The 20,075-nt window shown below is 40.2% G+C and overlaps 1 protein-coding gene across 9 annotated transcripts in view; it reads left to right on the plus strand.

The window, feature by feature from the left end:
* PLD1 (phospholipase D1) overlaps positions 1-20,075 on the plus strand; it is a 173,219-nt gene that overhangs the window by 68,997 nt on the left and 84,147 nt on the right. For all 9 annotated transcript variants that reach the window (XM_032484383.1, XM_032484397.1, XM_032484396.1 and 6 more), the window contains 8 exons: positions 2,528-2,718; positions 2,959-3,086; positions 5,080-5,225; positions 5,444-5,549; positions 6,307-6,372; positions 9,922-9,980; positions 10,970-11,062; positions 18,803-18,955. In XM_032484383.1, the coding sequence (XP_032340274.1) occupies positions 2,559-2,718; positions 2,959-3,086; positions 5,080-5,225; positions 5,444-5,549; positions 6,307-6,372; positions 9,922-9,980; positions 10,970-11,062; positions 18,803-18,955 (911 nt within the window). In that variant the 5' untranslated portion in view covers positions 2,528-2,558. Of the gene's footprint in view, positions 1-2,527; positions 2,719-2,958; positions 3,087-5,079; positions 5,226-5,443; positions 5,550-6,306; positions 6,373-9,921; positions 9,981-10,969; positions 11,063-18,802; positions 18,956-20,075 lie in introns of those variants that run through there.

The raw sequence follows: 20,075 nt of genomic DNA on the forward strand, positions 1-20,075 counted from the left end.
GTCTCTATATCTTAAATTCAACATGAATTTTTAACATTAACACTCTGCCCAAAAGCAGGGTCATTGGGAATAACCCTTGTTTTCCTTTGCTATGCTGAGAAAGTTGGCAGAGTTAACCGTTTGGCTATTTAATCAATGAAAAATACCTAAAGTCTTTACAAACTCACACGTAGCAATGATATGATGTAATTTCTTACTCTTTTATCCTTGTTTCATTTCCTCTAAGTTTTTCATTACCTTTTATTTTAATAAAGCAAACCCTGGCTCATGGTTGGCATCTAATTAGTGCTTATTGAATTGAGAGGGAAGGAAATAAATATTTAAATTATGACCAGAGGCAAAGGCTTCTCATATTCATTTGAAAAACTACTCCAGTTAGTTTCTTGGTATAGGAGAAGGGTTAAATTGATTACAGTAAAAGGGTTTTAGTGTTAAAGGGACCCTAGAGATGAAATGGCTCAACCTCCTTAATATACAGAGGTGGGAACCAAGGCCTTGAGTTTAAACGGTAGAGCTGCAAGAGGAATTCATTTCTCTTTCTTTCCATTTGAGTCAGTTCCAAAGGGCCTTGCTCCAGGGCACTTGCTTTACTAACACTTCCATCTATTCTAGTGGCACTTGCATATCTACAAAAATTATACAGAAGATAAAGATCATGGTTCAGAACATCAGCTTGGGGGTCAGACAGACCTGGTTTTGAATCCCTTAGTAGCCTTACTCCATCACCTCCTAGCTATGTGACCTTGGAAAGGTTGCCCAAAATATTCATCAGGTTACCTAATCTCTCTATGCTTCAGTTTCCATGTCTGTAAAGAGAGGATGACAAACTCTTGTCCCCTTCAGAATGACGATAAATGTGATAATGGATGTCAAGGGTTATCACCAAGCCAGGGTCATACCAAGCAATCAGTACACAGTAACTGTTACTATAATATGAATTTCGAAGTGGGAGGGAAGGTTGATGGAAAGTGATGTAGGCGAGGATAGTCCTGTATTTTGCTAATAGTGGGCCACAAATTTGGCTCCAACTTTCTTATAGCCAACATGGAGGAAGAAATACGGTGGATTACATAGTTCCCAGAGAACTTAGACATACTGGTTCTATATATCTGGGGCAAACCAGAACCTCTCGTCTCTACTCCCATCCTTGCATTTCCATACAATTTCTCTTTCTACCACACACAGCAGTATAGGTTTAGAGACTTGATGAGTTACAATACGGGCTGCACAAGTCTGCTCAAGACTCTCTCTCAGCATTTCTCACAGAGCCCCCAGCTCCTTGATAGCATCTGTAGGAGGGAGCCCAGCCAAGCAGCTTCTGCTCAGCACATGCCATTCTCAGGGAGGCCAAGACCATGGAGGAGGCCAGGCATGAGTTTGGGGTCATGTAGCTTATTTCCCTCACCAATATCAGGCACACCTGAATTGCCGGGACCGGCCTATTCACCTTTACACATTCACTCATTCCATCTCACAGTGAGAAGGTGGTAGATGCTTCCCAAATGTTTGGAATTTCCAGTAATGAGTGAATCTGGTATGGAAGCCCTCTTGTTCTGGGGTCTGGCTGTAGTAGAGACATTATTTCTGGCAATACGGATTTTTCACCTAACTGATGACAGTGCTCAGGGCTTAAATCTCAGTATTTTAAATGAAAAATAAAATTCTCTGTGAACATTTCTTCCCTGGGTACTGATGTGCAATGACCTGTGTTATTAAATGTCTGAATGAAATAGAACCAGTTTTCTAAAAAAAAAAGAGAGAGAGAGAGAGAAGAGTATAATTCTTGCACCTCTGGTATCTTCCAGAATAGGTATACTAATCGGTTACCTTCCAAGGCACGGATGTCATTATAACTCAAGTAAAGTCATGCCCAAAATCTCATTTCTCAAAAAGAGTGTACACTTTGCTTGGGAATCCCCTACTAGCCTTACTCCATCACTTCCTAGCTATGTGACCTTGAAAAGATTGCCCAAAATATTCATCAGGTTACCTAATCTCTCCAGGCTTCAGTTTCCATGTCTGTAAAGAGAGGAAATCCAGAAAGGTTATGCTATCATAAAAATATTTTAAAATCTGCATATTGAAATTATTATAAAATGCCCCAAGTTCTCTGTAGAAAATACTTAAAGTTGCTTATTTTAGATGATATTCTTTCTTTCCATGTATTTATTAGAGTTAAGAATAAATTCCTTTTCTCTGAATAACGATTCCCAAACCAAACTCCCTTAAGTCTTTCCTCACTTATCCAAGTTAATAAAATTGGATGAAAGATATATTGGCATTTATTCCATGAGCTGTTTCTTTTTTCTTGCTTGTTTCCTTGCTTGAGATACGATTAAGTATCTCACTGCAGTTTAATTTACAAGCGAAGAATCCTTTAAATGTTAAACCAGAAAAGAAATGAAAAGGTTGAGATAATGGGGCTCACACAACAGACTTGTTCCATGTGCTGCATCTAAGCCTGGATTTAAATTGTAGAATAGGGTTTTATTTGACCAAATTAATAAGTGTGGTTCTTCTTTCCCAGCCCCTTTGCTTTTACCCTGTCTCAAGTCAACATGTCCCTGAAAAATGAGCCGAGAGTAAATACCTCTGCACTGCAGAAAATCGCTGCTGACATGAGTAATTTGATAGAAAATCTGGACACGCGGGAGCTCCACTTCGAGGGAGAGGAGGTGGACTACGATGTGTCCCCCACAGATCCCAAGATACAAGAAGGTAAAGACTGATGGTCTGAGCTGGGGGAAGAGACTTTATCAGGACTTTCCTGGCAGAGCACAGATTTGAAACAACCAGCAAATGATTGATTCTCCTTGCCCATGTCTAACGCTGGGCTGAGTTTCATTAGCTGTTTTCTTGTAGCACGTTATGATTCTTAAAGAAGATGCCTGTAAAAGGCAAGTTATGCCAATATCATTGTATTCTTGCAATAACTGTGTTTACTTCTTTATTTTTTAGTGTATATCCCTTTCTCTGCTATTTATAAGACTCAAGGATTTAAGGAGCCTGATGTACAGACATATCTCTCCGGCTGTCCAATAAAAGTGCAGGTTCTGGAAGTGGAGCGCTTTACGTCTACAACAAGGGTCAGAACGTTTATGGACTCAACTTGTATTAGTCAATATATGTGAATTAACATGCTGCCTTGCATCTTCCTTCCTCCAGCTATGACTGTTTTTAACTGTTTGTGTTTTTGTTTATCATTGCTGAGTCCTTATCACCTCTCAGGTTTCTGCATCCTTCGCATTTAGTCTTTATCCTCATGCGCCTATTTCCCCATTCTGAAAAAAATTTTTTTAAGGCATTTAAGGCAATTTATAAATTTAATAAATCGCAAAATGCCTCCCCTAGTCCTCCTCTCTCCCCAGTTTTCTGTTCACTGTGGACTCCTGGGGCAGTGCCATTCCAGCTAGAATGCCAGATATAAGCCAAGGAAAAGTTGAGATTTCCTAAAGCTGTTTAGCAAGAAAATAATGATGTTACCTGGCTCTTGAAAGAAACAAAAGCCAGGATGCTGGACTGGCCAGTCCTGTTGCCCCGAAGTGCCGCTCAGAGAATTCTCCACTGCTCTGACTCGTTCCTGACGTGTTCTTTAGGCCCCACTCACATGTGTTTTCTTTACACTCTGGAACAGCACTGGGAGCAGAGTGCTTTCAACAACCAAAACTGCATCCCTTGAAGGGGACTGGATTGTCTAATTGTATAATTTTTCTCCCTTTATTTGGCTTATCTTAAATTGAACACTTTTCAGTTGAGTGCAAAGTTTCTGGCCTCTCTGAGTTTTCCTTCTTTGTAAGACGTGATATGGGAGGATGCCCAAAATGTTGGCCAAGGTGAAAGACAGCATTCAATACTGAACCTCAGGACTGGGTTCCTTGAACTGCTGGGTGTAGTAACGGTTGTGGATCCTAACTAGAGGCAAAGCAAGTGCTAGATTTGAATATTTCCTGGTGATGTGTTTGGATTCTAGACTTAAGAGCACAAATTGCATGGATTCTCATGCTCCTGTTTTATATACAACATCTGCACAGAGTGGTATGCTTTAAAAGTTTGCAAAATATACCAGACATCACTGATGAATGGCAGCAGGCTGGGAGTCACCCATGGGGTTACAGATACCTAAGCCCAGATAAACCAGCAAAGCAGGAGACATACTCTCTTCCACCCCCAGCACCTGTCAACATCTGTGGTGCCTAAATCTCCCCGCAGGGGCCAGTGTCCTCCCTGAGGTGTCCATTCCCCCCAACCCCCACACCATGGAAACTTCTTTCAGGATTGCCTGTGCTTTATAAATATCCCTCATCTCCTGACACTTTCTAATATAACAAAATTTTTATCTCCCAGGTCTGTTAACTCTTCTGCTTGAAATAATTCACTAGTCACCAAGATATATTTGCATTTTAATAAGAAATGTTTTTGAAATTGTAAATGGAAATTCATTTTTAGTTAAGTAGTTGGGGAAAATATTTTGTGTGTAGGAAGATGTTTTGCTCTTTCCCCTCTAATCATCCTGTGCCTTCCTAGTCGCTGGTGTTTCTTCAGGACAGGGTGGTGTTGTAGGATGGACCTTGCAGGGCATTTCAGAAGGAGAAGGCATTAATGCCATTTGCGAAGAGCAAAAGTGGGCTAAGATTGTGCTCCACGATCAAATCCATTTCCTCCAGCTTCCCTCCCACCCTCTCCAATTGTCTGTTCACTGCTTGTACTTTTGGACAATCCCCTGTTGGCTGATTAGAGCTTTTATTCACCATCTCTTTTACCTGGTTTCTTATTTCAGGTGTAGGGGTGTGTGTGTGTGTGTGTGTGTGTGTGTGTGTGTATTTGGAGCAAGATTTGTGAGTTTGTCTTTGGTGTGATTCAGTTTGTCTTATGTATATTATAAGATGAGTATCTGAGTGAATATTATTTCTGTAATCGGTTGTTTTTGAAAACATTTTGCTTAAGTACTTAGTACACAAAATAAGTAGGCTGGATTTAAAGGTACTTCCATGTTACATGTTAGTTAGCTTTTGTTCATTGAGAGACTTTGGAATTCTTATTTTTATCTAAAATATCAACCATTTTTATTTCTCACTCTAGGTACCAAGCACCAATCTTTACACTATTGAATTAACACATGGGGAATTTAAATGGCAAGTCAAGAGGAAATTCAAGCACTTCCAGGAATTCCATAGAGAACTGCTCAAGTACAAAGCCTTTATCCGAATCCCCATTCCCACCAAAAGGTAACTGTTTCAGAATTAAAGTTATACCAGTACACAAGTTGGGTGGAAAGACTATTTTATTTGCACTGTTGGTTAACTAGTCTATTGTTGGTGGATATTTTTTATTAAATAGGTCTTCTAAAAATAAGCCATCTCAGGAAAGATACGACTAGAGTGTTGATTCAAAGAATAATCTAATAAATGTTTGCATTGTGTGTGTGTGTTTGTGTGTGTTTTAGACACACATTTAGAAGACAGAATGTCAAAGAAGAGCCTCGAGAGATGCCAAGCTTGCCCCGTTCATCTGAAAACATGATCCAAGAAGAGCAGTTCTTTGGTAAAAGGGTGAGTCCTTTTGCCCCTCTGTTGTTCTGAGCATGCTTTGGCTGTGCTGTAGAAACGCGGCACCTCCTCAGGGGTGAGGTGGGCCTGGGCGCCGCTTCCGTCACCCGCTGCTCCATCAGCCAGGCTGGTTTAGCTTCTCTGGAACTCGTTAGGTAACCCCCCACCCCACCCCGCCCCCAAGCCACTCTGACCCTGAGGTTGCATTTTCCCAGAAGCAGAAGAATGTTCTGTCAGGAGTGACATTATGAGGAAGCTGCCCTCCCTGCAGGACACTCTTGCGGTTTGTTGTGAGTCAAGGTTGAGCTCATCCTTGAGGGCTTTGAGATCTACTCTTTTTAAAATAATCTGTTTCCATATATTATCGTAAATACATGTAAAATCTCATTCCCAAACTCTAGATGGGGCAGTTAGGGTCTGGGAAGAGTAGGACTGAGTACAGACATGTGTGACAATAGGATAGAAATCTCAGGAGGGGGACACTTCTGCCCGCTCTGCTTCAGTGATACATGGTGCTGCATAGGGTAGAAGATTAATTTTTTTACCAGGAAATTGACAAGTAAGTGTCAGTTCTCTTTTGTAATCTGAAACTTTTATGTACTGAAAGGGATGTATTCAGGGTTCCTTGTCCAGTGATAACAGCAATAAATAATTGAATAGCTTATGGAAGCTAAACTGGAATGAAGCTCACATCATTGTCACTGTTTAAATTTTTCTTTAAGTAGGATGGTATCTCTTACCTAAAATATTTGCATTACAGAAACAGCTGGAGGATTACTTGACGAAGCTACTGAAAATGCCCATGTATAGAAACTATCATGCAACGGTAAGTACTATTCAGTGCTTTAAATTTTGAAATAATTTATAAAATCGTAACGTGTCAGCTAAATTTTGGATCATTTTATTAACACAAGTGCTTTTATCCACTTCTGCACTACTCCTTGGGTTAAACTAAATGAAATGAATACAAAGTCGATTTGACAGTAAGGATCCCGTTTAAGAGTATGCTGTTTATTTTAATCAAATGTAACTTAATTAATATGTCGATAACAATAGATTTAAATGAGCTTGAAATGCTACTACAGGCTGGATTATCTAGAAATCAACCTCCTTCTCTCCTCAAGCTTCCGGAATAATGCCCCAAAGTATTTCTAACACTGAAGAAAAAACATTGAGTAGTTGGTGATGAAAACAGTTGAGCAGAGTTGAATATACGGAGATTATGTGGAGCATACCGTGCTTGCCATCTGATTGGCCTGCGAGGCCCGTCAAAGGCCTGTCTTTTCGTGTGAAAGTGAGAAGCATGGGAAGAGCTAAGAGAAAAGAGAGGAGAGGCGGCGGGGCTTAGAAGCAGCTGCAGAGACGAAGTTTGGGAGGCATGTAGCTGGCCAGCAGGAGGAAGTGGACTTTACAGAAGGCATCAGAAAGCAGTGAGCTCTGCCCTCTTAGAGGCCCTTGAAGGGGGAGTGTTTTTAAAGACTTTAAATTTAAAGCTTTCAATTATCCAGTGGTTCAGATGATGGAAAGTGCACTGGATTATCATACTTTGTGCCTCTGTATGTATAAACTGTATTGCTGTGGAGGCTGGACTGTGGGTGTACCATCTACATGCAGGACTTAGAGTAGGTGCAGTTATGATCTGGCCTCTGTGTAGAGAACGGCATTATGTAAGCCAGAAAGAAGGAAGCCCTCTGTATTTAGGAGAGGAAGCAAGAGTGCCTTGCCTCTCTGGAGTTTTTTGGTGACTCGCTGAGCTATTGCTGCCTGCCAGTGTGTTATTTGGAGGCTGGTCATGGAGCCAGCGGGTCCTCTTTACTCACAAATGCCTGGGGGCCGGGCCACGGCCCGCCTTCTGCAGCAGCTTCCTCTGTGGTGGCCCATGGACGGGAAGGACACCTGTGGCTTCACAGTCCAGGAGAAGAGTTTTCCCAGGGAGACCAGCACTTTGGGTCCAACCAGAGGACCTGAAGAGAAGGCTGGTGGGAAGGATTGCTTCCCTTCCTAGGACTCGGGAGTGTGCGTCTTTGAAAGAACATAATGAATAAGGATATTACTGCTTTTATTACTGAAAGTGCTGCTGCTGGTCGTATTCTCCAAAATCAGACGTGTTGTTTCCTTCAGTAGAGAATTATTTAGTGTGTACTAGTACCAGGGTGCGAGCATCTTCCATTTCTTTTACCTTTCTGCCTGCCTGTGACTTGACTTCAATATTTCTTTTGGCTCTGGCACAGGGCTTGCTGAGCTTAGTCTCCTCTTTCTCCATGCCTTACTATACTTGGGAGTCCAGTGTTGATCAAGAAATGTTTACATTTTTTCAAAATACTCATTTTTTTATTTTCCAATCATAAAAATCTTTTAAAAGTTGAAGCATGTTGTATTTAGATATTCCAGAGTGTCTTCTGAACATTTCCTTTGGAGGGGAAAACCTGGCTACAACTGACTCAATGTGTGTTACTTCTCTTTTTCTGTTGTTACTTAGATTATTCTCTCCAACAGCGGAATTCTCCAAAGTGCTGCAAGCATAGGATACAATATGATCTGTCTTAATTGTGTAATATTATTTTCCTCATTCTGAATGTAATCTGGCCCAGAGACTAGATTTGCAGGCTCACAAGTTCCTCTGGAAAGAAAAAAAGATACTGATTAGCACATTATTCAGAGATCAATAAGCCTGTGGAATATTGTCAGGCTAAATGGGTCATTAAATTCTTTTTATTTTATTTGAAAATCAGGATACATCTGTTCTTTTATTAAATTCTTATTCCTGAGCGTTACCTACCCCAATGGAGGGATGAAACTTTTATCACTGAAGGTGCACTGAGAAGTTTGGACAACACAATCTTTGTTAAATTTCAAATTGTACTAATTAGGTTTGTTTCTAAATTGACCTTGCCACATTTGTTTTCAGTTTGATAAATCTGTATTAGAATATTTGTTGGCAAAGATTTTTTTCTCTATAATAGGACTCGTTTTTTCTATAAATGTCTCTTTGGTAAACCATTAGGATAAATTTAATTTTTATCTTAATACAAAACTTTAAATCTGCATTGCTGATATGTACTTTTTTAATTTAGATTAAATTCTTTACAGTTAGCAATTTTGGTATGATGTTCTGAAGCTATGATTTCTGAATTATTTCAAAGAATATTTCCGTTGTCAACTATTTGGTAAGAGCTATGTGAATAAGAAAATAATCAAGTATTAGATAAGTGTTTCCCTGAGCTTTGCTTTTCATTTTCTAGTCTTCCATTCAACCAGTCTCTGACTTTGCATAAATCAGTTACACCTCTGTAGTAGTTTTTCCCAATATAAACTAGGATTAGTATTTCCTCTCTGCTTCTGAGAGAGAAAATGAGAAGTTATGGCTCAGGGTTTTTAAACATTTTGGATCCAATGGCTTAAAGTTCTGTGGTATCACTTTTATCAGTCTATGCATTTCTATGTTTTCCAATTAGACAGCATTTCCACATATCAGATGAAAAGCACATGGTCCTTGTGCTGTACACCAGAAATTGACACAGCATTGTAAACTGACCATACTCCAATTAAAAAAAAGTTCATGGTACTGAATCACCATGTTTTATACAAGAAATAAAATGTGAAGACCTTGACTTTCAAAATACTCTATAAAAAGTACTTTGTGAGGATATGTTTGATTTGAGGTTCTTAAAGGTATGTAAATCCTTTTGAATTTTAAGGACTTCCTTAAATAACCCTGAGAAAGAAAATTGAGTATTTAATTGGACCTCACAGTACTGACAGCTCTGAGAGATGTGTAATTTTTTCTAATAAGGTTAATAATGGATTGTCCCAATCACATATACAAAACTTTAAAGGAAAATTGTTGTTTCATTTTATTAATTCTATTTACAAGCCCAGATCAAATGCCATTTCCTCTGTGATGTCACGTTAGCTTGGAAGCGGTCACCCCCTCGCTGTAACTCTGTAACTACTTTCACATGTAACTGTTGTTCTTCCCACAGAACTCTGTTCATGGGGAGGGTTTTCCATGTCTGATCTCCTGCCTCCTAGTGCCAGGAGTGTATGCTTTTTGTCTTTGATTTTCTGTTAAGGCTGTTATTGACATGGTCTCCCACCATTGTCAGATTTCTCCATGACCTTCTTGAGCATTTAATCTCTACATCTTAGACACATCATTTTCTTGGTTGTGTTTTAATTGTGTACATGCTCTAATCCATACTCTTTCAGGACAATACCATTGTTATTGATCTGTTTAGTCTGTAGAGTACCCTAGACGTGTTTATACACAGTGGTTCCTAGTGATGTTTTTTGAACACATACATTTCTCTCCCTCTTCTTTTTATTTATTTATTTCTTTTGCTTTCTAAAGTACTGTTTTTTTGGCCTCTTTCAGACGGAATTCCTTGATATAAGCCAGCTGTCTTTCATCCATGATTTGGGACCAAAGGGCATGTAAGTTCCAGTGTTGGATCTTTAAGAAGTGTGTGAAAAGTTGAGCATTAACATTTGATTTATCGGCATGCCAAGGTGATGGAGCTCGCCTGGCTTCACTGATAGCTGCTTTTCTTCCCTCTACACAAAACAGAGTATCTTGCTACATTAAACAAAGGGTGGCAACTGCTCCTACCTCCTCCTCATGGGTTTATAGCACAGATGTCCCCTAACCCCATGGGAGGGGTGTTTAACAGAGGTAGTAAATATGATATGTGGGAGAATGCATTAAAAATCAAATATCCAAGATCCCCTCTTCAATCACTTGTAGAAGTTAGCTGTTTCACTTACTTTCATGACTAAAAATAATACTGTGTAAAATGTATGTTATGTACCAAGACTGAAATCAACTTAATGATTATTTTTGTTCACAACGCAAGCTTGATGTTACTAAGAGCTTAACTTTTTCAGTAAAGAGGTTTGTTAGTAGTTGCTTTAAGTTTTTTGTTTGTTTAGCCATTATTACTGTTCTTTCTTTTCACATCTTTCAAAATCAAGATATTTCTCTTTCCAAAGTAGTAGCTTTGCTCTGCTTCTTTGCGTGGCATGGTCGTAGAACTGGAGGTGAAGGGATAACAAAAACCTTGGAATCTGGGGGTGAGCACCTCCAATGGTCTCAAAAGCAGCCGAACCTTCCTCCTGCAGGCATTTTTCATGATAACTGGAGGGACCACTTAGCATGTAGAGCCAGAAGCCTCCTAAGCAGGATGCTTAAGGTCCTGCAGTGTGTGCAACAGAATTATGTATGCTACCCCCAGAGCCAAGAGGCCTCCATCTGACCAGATGCTTTTAAAGATTAGCTGCTGGAGTGCTCAGCCTAGTGAACATGGCATTGAGCAGAGGAAAAAGTGAGAATGAAACAGTTTATTTAGTACCAAGTTGTGAGGCTGTGTTAGCTAAGTGTGAGTTGGAAATTTGAAGATGATGGGTTAACTTGACATCTCTTTCAGAGAAGGTATGATCATGAAAAGATCCGGGGGACACAGAATACCAGGCTTGAATTGCTGTGGTCAGGGAAGAGCCTGCTACCGGTGGTCAAAAAGGTAGGACTTAGGAGTTTTGTGTGTTTGTCTTAATAAACTGGATATTTGGGGGGTTTTTACATACTAGTTTTCAATTATAAATTCTCTGAAAGTCATGGTAGAGCAAATTTTAAATTATTTGAAGTTCCAAGTTTCAACATCTGTTTAAACATTCTACTCAAACTTGGGCTTGTAGGCAGAGTGTGCAAATTATATTATATATGCGAAAACCCAGTGAGCCATAGGAGTCAAAAATTGGTCAGCCAAAGAACATAGACAGTGGCCAATAAGCACATGTAAATATGCTCAACATCACTAGTCATTAGGGAAATGTAAATCAAAACCACAATGATAGACAACCTCACACATGCTAGGATGGCTGTAATAAAAAAGGTGGACAATAGCAAGTGCTGATAAGGATGTAGAGAAATTGGAACTCTCACACATTGCTGGTGAAAATGCAGTGGTGCAGCCACTTTGGAAAACAGTGTGGCAGTTTCTCAAAATGTTAAACATAGAGTCACCATATGCTCCAGCAAGTCCACTCCTAGCTATTTCCAAAGAGAATTGAAAAAAATATGCCTATATTAAAACTGATAAATGGATATTCATAGGAGCATTATTTAGAGTAGCCAAAAAGTGTAAACAACCCAAATATCCATCAGCTGATGGACAGTTAAACAAAATGTGGTATATCCATATGGTGGAATATTATTTGGCCATAAAAAGGAATGGGTATATTGTTTCTTTTTGGAAAGTATCTGGAATTAGATGGCCATGATGGTTGCACAAATTTGTGAATATATTAAAAAACCACTGAATGTGCACTTTTAAAGGGTGAATTTTATATTATGTGAATTATATTTGAATAAAATTTTTAAAATTTTAATGAAAAGAGAGGAATGCAGTACTGATACATGTTATATCATGAATGAACCTTGAAAACATTACACTAAGCAAATAAAAACAGATACAAAAGGTCACATATTATATGAATCTATTCATATGAAATGTCCAGAATAAATAGTTCTGTAGAGACAGAGTAGATTAGTGGTTTCCAGGGGCTGCAGGGAGAGGAGAATGGGGAATGACTACTGATGGGTATAGGGTTTCTTTTTGGGTGATGAGAATGTTCTAGAATTAGGTATTAGTGGTGATGGTGTGCACATTTACAAATATACTAAACTAAAATATACTAAAACCACACTAAACTGTACATTAAAAAAAACTAAAAAAATAAAAATTGGTCAGAGTTCAGGGATAATTTTAGAGTTATATTTATGAGAATGTATATTATGGTAAGTGTGATACACACAGAGAACTTTAATTCAAATCCCATGTCCTACCTAACTAAAGACACCTTGTGGAGCAGTATTCTTATCTGATTCTTATTTGTTCCTGAAAGCATGTATCACAATGTTTTGAACATAATAGACAATAACTGTTTGTTGCAATAATAATTTACCAGGAATTTGAAAAACATTAAGAAATACATGTTGTGGGGATGGCATAGCTGAGTGGTAGAGTGCATGCGTACTTGGCATGCACAAGGTCCTGTGTTCAATCCCCAATATTTCCACTAAAAAAATAAATAAATAAATAAACCTAATTACTACCCGCCACCAAAAACAAACAAGAAATACGTGTTATTTCTCTAACCTTGAAAAAGATACATGAACTCATGTATAAATGTGAAATTGAACTATGTGCATATTAAAAATATATAAACTTAAAACTAGCCTCTACCTTTAAACATATTTCAGATGCAATACCAGCAAAACATACCATTGAGTTAGGCTCTTATTTTCTGTTTTGAAAGGATAGAAGAAATTAGAAGGAAAAAAATCAAGAGATTAGTATAGAAACATTTGAAAATTTCTGTGCTACAAAAAATTTTTTTTACTAAAATAAAAAGAGAAATAATAGACTAGGAAATACTTATTTTCAAATAAACTTCTGTAACTTATATAAATGTCCCCAGAAACTTAGGGTATAAGTAACATCACAGGCAATTCAGAGACTCCCACTTGAGGTATCTTCCCATCCCCACCCACCCCCAGTTTCACAGAACCCTGGGAAACCCTGGGGAACACTAAATACCAACCCCGGAGAGGAATGGAGTATAAGCCAGCCTGTTCCTGCCCCCGCTTCCTGCCCCATGCTGTGCCTCTCTGGGAGGCAGGGCTTCCCAGCCCACTGGGGCCTGGATGCAGATTCTTCCGGACTGCTCCTCCCCAGTCATCAGCTTTGCCTAAGTCTGCTTCTGAGTGCCAAGTACAGATTTTGGATTGCAAGCACCTGTGGGTCTTTGACTGAAGGCTTGCTTTGGGCTCCCTGAGCAGAGCAAGCTGGAAGTGTTTGCAGCCCCCAGGAGCAGCCCGCAGCCAGGAGCTGGCAGGAGTCCAGTCCCCTACCCCACTCTAGTGGGGTGGTTCTGCAGCAAGCTCTGCACTGTCTCCGGGAGTTCACCAGTGGGTTGGCAGCCCAACTGCCCACAATCAAGTGCATGAAAACATATCTTCCCTTTCTGCTCTTCCTTCCTGTCCTCCCCTTCGTGTACTTCTTAGTAAACTCCCTAATAAGTCCCTTTCCAACCTGCTTTCACTTGCATCCTTGTCTCAGTTGACTTCTGGAGCAACTCTACCTAAGACATCTACTCAAGCAACGGAAGTCTTGATCTGTCATTTATTCAGTCATTTATTGAGTACCTAATGTTTGCCAGGCTGTGTTCTAGCCGCAGTGTGAACCGTGGTGAACAGGACAAGGTCCCTGCACTCACGGAGCAATACTGGAGGGAATGCAGGCAGTGGAGAGGCTGACAAGCAATGTGAATGACATCAGTGCAGGTGCTGATCAGAGCCTTGAGGGGAAAAGAAGGCAATGGGGTAGTGAGGGACTTGAGGACTGCGGAGGGCGACTTCAGCTCCAGGAGCCAAGGGACTGACGTTTGAGTTGTAACCTCTGTAAGAAGGGGCAGCCCAAAAAGATGTGGGGTAGACTTTGTCATATAAAGGAAATATACCTCCTCCACTTTTTAAATTTTGGATTAAATCAGACATCAACCAGAACAATCTAAAAAGATATGATTCTCCCTGGAATGAAATGTGTCATCATTTAAAATTGTATAAATCTTTCCATGGAAATTGAAGCCTTGGTTCCATATTAGTAAGTATTTCCAGGGTCACATTCATGTGATATAAAATATCAGCACCGAAAAAGGATGATAAGACGCAGCTGACAATGTGTGTTTAGGACGCTTCCCACACTAGGAGGGTTACTTTCAAGGGCAACACTAGGTCATAACTCTCTTTTATTTTTGTTTCCATAAAAAAAACCATTCTGATTACTTTATATATCCTATATTGACAAATTGACATCGGGCAAACAGGGCAATCAAACTTTCAGTCAAGTCTCTTGATGACCTTGTCTCAGCCACAAATATAAAAAACAAAAAATGACAAACCCAGCAAACATTTCTTCCCACAATTTAAAACATCTGCTTAAACAGCACATCCTATTGATGGACCACATGATAAGTTTCTTAGCTCAAGTAATGTCTTAAGAGAAAGAGATAAAGAGCTTTTAAGAAGTAAATTTCACATTTGCTGAACTATGAGCTATACCAAGAATTACAATTTTTAGACAGTGACTAAATGATTTTCTTTACTCTTTGGGACCTATTTGTGCAGCCATTATTTAGGCAAGAGGGCTGCTTTACCTGAAGACTTACTCTGGGCCCTGGGAAGAAACCCGTGGACATGACACACATTCCCTACTCTCCGGGATCTCACTGTCTAGGGGAGGGGCGATCATACACAAGCAGACAAATAAATAGTTCCAGAGAGTGCTAAGTGCTATGAATAAGCTAAACAGGATGGAGGAGGGGCTGCATAGGTGCCCAGGAAAGCCTCCCCATAGAAGAATGTTCAAGCAAAGGGTTGATTGACAGGAAGGAACCACCCATGGGAGAATCTAGAAGAAATAATTTCTAGATGAGGAATAGCAAGTGTGGAAGCCCAAAGAACAAGTTTAGCAAGTCTGAGGACCAGCCAGACCAACATTTGGAGAGAACAGTAGATGAGGCTCAGAAGGTGATGGCTGGATCACGTGGGTCTAGCTGTGTTTTAATGACATGGCAGTTAGTAGCACAGGTGGAAGGCACCTTGCTAGAACAGACCATAATCTCATCTGGTTTAGAACAAGAGCATTCATAAAACACTCACATTTATTGGTGCCAGGCATTGTGCTATGCAATATACATGAATCATCTCAGTGAATCCTCACAGACACTTATGAACTGGCCATTACTGTTATTCTCGCTTTCTGGATTTAGACCTCAGGCTCAGTTACCCAAGATCACACAGGTGAGTGGCAGAACCAGAACTGGAGCCCAGGGAGGCTGACTTCAAGGCAGATGCTTAATCCCTTTGCAGCAGGTGATGACTTCCAGAAGGCTGCTTGATGGAGTCCTTTCTTGATGTGTATCTTCCTGTTAGAGAAAAAAATCTATTGACAAAAGAGAGAAAAGGAAGAAACCAGGAGAGATTTACTGAATGACATAATTAAGAAGAGCTTTAAATAAAGGCCAGGCATCAATTCATCTGATATCCAATGACTGTTACAGAGAACAACTCATCGTTGTTAAAACAGAAACCATTAACTTTTGCCGTCAGCTTGCAAAATCCAGTAGTCATTCCTAAACAGTTCTGTATTTCCAGGCTGCCACATCTTGAAGGAGCCGAGGAGGAACTGTTTCACATAGGATACAATGATAACGGCACCCCCAGCTTTGAACCGTGGCCTGGCCCCGCCATACACTCAGCCCTCTCATTTCTGCTGCTGAATGTGGCATCAGAGCCTCTGCAAATGAGAGAAAAGTGCCTATTCCTGCAGGATGGTGCAGTAGACACCACGCCTCCTTCAGCAGGTGTCTTGGTGCAGGGCACATCTCCACAGTGGTAGCTGGTGGCCTATTCCAGATGGCGTGTTTTGCAGCCCGTGGCCCTGGTGATTATGCCCTGAGCCTATGATTTGTTCTGTAATGCCAGCGATGGGAACTGTACACTGGGCAGGGGTTATTCCATCACCATCCCACACTGTTGTCTTTGGTGTGGATGGAGCTCTGGCCAGAGCGAGCTCTGATGCCATTCAGGTATCCTTGCTTCCAGGCAGGCCACTTCCCAAGTCTGGTATGTGTGACTTTCTTTTGCAGACTGGCAAACCTGCCAGCTGTGGTTTTCAAAGCCTGTGGTTCCTTCCCAGTCAGCAGCACAGCTCACCAGTGCCCTGGGCCCGGCCCCTGCCATCTGCTTTCTAGCTTGCATCAGAAGTCAAGCTGGGACAAGGGACTGCAGCCAGAGTGGGACTTTTACCAGATATATGATCCAGCAACTCTCTTTCAGCCTTAACTGACTTTTATCAACAGGCAGCTACATGTCTGGACTCATAACTCAACCCCATCAGAATAACTGAGTTACCATTTGATATCATGGCCTTGGCATTTATATTGAGCAGGATTATGAGAATTCTTATAAAATGTATTGTTTCTACATTTGCTGAAAATTTTTGAGAATGTTATCCATGAATATTGTTCAGTTGCCTTATGTTAGGTTCCAAGTGAGAGACTTCCTTTGGAATTTAGTTTTTTGGTGAGAGACCTCTTTATTTCTAATTTATTCATTTGATAGGAAAAACCAGGAAGCGCAAGCCCACATGGGCGTGCTTCACCATGATTGTACTAGCATTGCGGTTAGGTGTTTGCTTTCTGTGACCTTGATGCTTTTCCTTTTATTAACCGTCTCACATGTATGTCCTTTACTGTATTATCCTAAATCCATCCCACACCCTTTTTATTGGGAAGGACACAGCCTACATATTAAAAAAACAAATGAATGAAGTGACACTGGGTGGAAATCCATGTAGATTTTTCTACATTAAATCCCAAATCCGAGAGCCACTGAAATGTAATGTAGTTAGCAGCTTCAGTAATGATTTATTATAGATTTCTTTTAAATGCTGAGTTCCCACGTTACATTTACAACATTACTTAGTTCATGTTCAGGTGTTCTGGCCTTATCTATTTCATAATGTGCTGTGCATTGCCTGATAAGTGATATAATACTCCCACCGATACTTTATTTAGTTATCAGCCAATTCACTTGATCACTCCACAACTGCAGGTAAATATGTTAGACGCCGCTTGACAAAGTTGCCATTTGTTTTCACTTTAAATCAGTCCCACCCTTTCTCACTCTTTCCACTGTCAGTGTCACACCTTTCATCTGCATCTCTACCACTGGATGTGTGGTCCTAACCTTATGGATCTGTTAGAATGCAGAATCTTAGGCCCGCCCCGGACCTACTGAATCAGAATCTGCATTTGAACAGGGTCCCCTGACGGTGCATATTGACACGAGGTGTGAGAAGCACTGTTCCCTATTGTTGGCAGTGACTTGCTAACCTGCTACATACAGTACATCCCTCTTTATCCTTCATACTTTCTTTCTAAAACATAGTTCCCGATTTATTGTCCCACTGCCTAGCAGGGGCATGAAGTTTCCCTTATTTAATAAGTACCTAGGTCTTGGTAGAAACACAGGCCTTTTTAATGGATCTGCGTTGGGGCCTGGAAATCTACTATTTTTTTTTTTTTTTTAACAAACATCTCAGGAGGTTCTGATGATCAGGCAAGTTGAGAGAACACTGGTTCCATGATATAAAGTCGGCCTCCTTCACTGTGGCCTTCAAACCCTCCTCAGTGTGGCCTTTGCCTGTTTCCTTCCCCCTGCCCTCATCCGCCCATTTTCCCTAGCTGCAGCCCAGGAAACCCTCGCCTCCCCAGACGTTCTCCTAATACCTGCAGCGTTTCCACACCTTAGTGCCTTTGCTGACTCCTCCCTCCATGGGGGATGTACACCTCCACCACCCCTTTGGGCTCTGCCTGATGTGTTCCTTCCTGGCTTCACTCAAACATCAGCTTTTTGGGAAAATGCCATTAGCCCATTCTCTTAGAACAAAAGACCCCTCCTCCTTATGCACGTCCCTGTTTGCTTTCTTATCCTAAGACCTGTCCCATTCGGGCTGGAACTGTCGCTGTTTGTGCCCCACTGGCCTAACTAGCTCCTTTGAGAACATGTCTGATTTGTCTTTGTGCCGTTTCTACCTCTGCCCTAACTCCCGGCTTATCACTGTATTTTTCCATCACGAAGCCCTTACACGTATACTGGATTGAATGCACATACACTTTGGAGAGATCATGTGCCCCTGAGCATCATTTATTAATGGTCCTTAAAGCCCCAAATGATTTGAAATGAACAAGAGAGTACGTAGAGCACTGGGTGCTTCCTGGATTTTTAAAAGGGGGATTTTACTTACCAAGAGACTGATTTGCTTCTTTGATGCTAGTTTATTTTAGCAAACACCAACCCATTCCATTTTCCCCACAGCCATGGCTTGTGCTGGGCGTCCCGTGAGTACCATCTGCACATGTCAGGGCCTTTCTTCCAGGCTTTGCCATTAGTGTTTAAAGAGCTAATGAATGGTCTCGAATTGCTTGGTGCCAGCACTTCTTAGAAAAACATAATAGAAAGATTTTTTATTTTTTTGTATCACAGTGATTTTTTAAAAAATAAATTCCCTTGTAAAAAATAAAAGCATGTCTGTTGTCTGCTAGAATGTATGCTTCAGACCTGTCATAATAATTTGTTCCTTTTGTTTCCATAGTTCAGTACAACTTTAAAACTGCTTACTTCCTTCTCACAGGTGGTTGATAGTGAAGGACTCCTTTTTACTGTACATGAAACCAGACAGCGGTGCCATTGCCTTCGTCCTGCTGGTAGACAAAGAATTCAGAATTAAGATGGGCAGGAAGGAGACGGAGACGAAATACGGACTCCGAATTGATAATCTTTCAAGGTAGAAATTACAAATACTTTAAAAAGACTTCTCCGGAAAACAGAGTTATTCTCCCAACCTTAAGTGAAGAAGAAGGTGAAATAATTTAGATGGTAGAAAATTGTGATTTAGAACTTCATCCTCAATCAAAAGAAATGAATCTACTTTTGTTTTTATATATTTTTTAAGAATAGAATATCCTGTATGCAAGAGTCAGAATAAATGATCCCGTGTGTCACTGTATGCCTGTTTATAACAAAATATATGCCTGTTGTAACAAGACTCACTACTCAGTAATACCGATTTTACCCAGCAAATAAATTAAGGAGTGATAGTTCATATTTTAAGAAGTAAAATTTTACTTTATAAACTGATATCCTTTAATTAACAAAACATGTAAAAAGCAGTTTGATTTACAAAAATTCTGTTTACACACAGATTTTAAGAAAGATACTGTGAAAGGATACTCAAGTGTACATTTACTATAGATTTTATTAGTGAGTGTGTGTGTGTTGATAAATATGTTTCTTTTGGCAGATAATAGTTATACAATATATGTGTGTCTTTCTGTCTGTATATATTTGTCTCTATAAAGTTCAACCTGATGTCTATGAATGTATATGCGTTTCTCTCTACACACACTGACTGATATAAAAACATACATATTTATATGTAAATATATTACTCCTACTAATAAACGCTTGCATGTGTGTTTGTGTACTTGTAAAAAAATGCTGAACTTCCTGATCTCTGACAATAAAAGGTTCAGGATTGGTTGTTGGAAACGTGATGGCGCTGCCGTCTCCCTCCTGGTACTACGTTCCTGTTTCCCGAGGACCACAGACATCAGGCTGCGGTTCTCATTGGTCACTGTAACAGTTACTTTACCAGCAGTCTTATCTCCATTTCATCCTCACTCATCTGTGCACTGTTGCCAAATAAATCCACAGAGATGCAGGTTTCTTCTGCTTCCTCCTTGGTATAAGTGGGCCTCCTCATTTTATCAAATAAACCCAAACTCCTCCATTTACAGTTGAAGCCCTTTTGTCTCTGTGCCTTTAGTTGCACCCTCTCTGTAAGGCAGCCTCTCAGGTCTTCACCATCCCTTCTCACACATTTTATTACGGCCTCTTCACCTTTC

This window comes from Camelus ferus, chromosome 1 (assembly GCF_009834535.1).
Source record: "Camelus ferus isolate YT-003-E chromosome 1, BCGSAC_Cfer_1.0, whole genome shotgun sequence".
In the NCBI taxonomy this organism is placed as follows: domain Eukaryota; kingdom Metazoa; phylum Chordata; class Mammalia; order Artiodactyla; family Camelidae; genus Camelus; species Camelus ferus.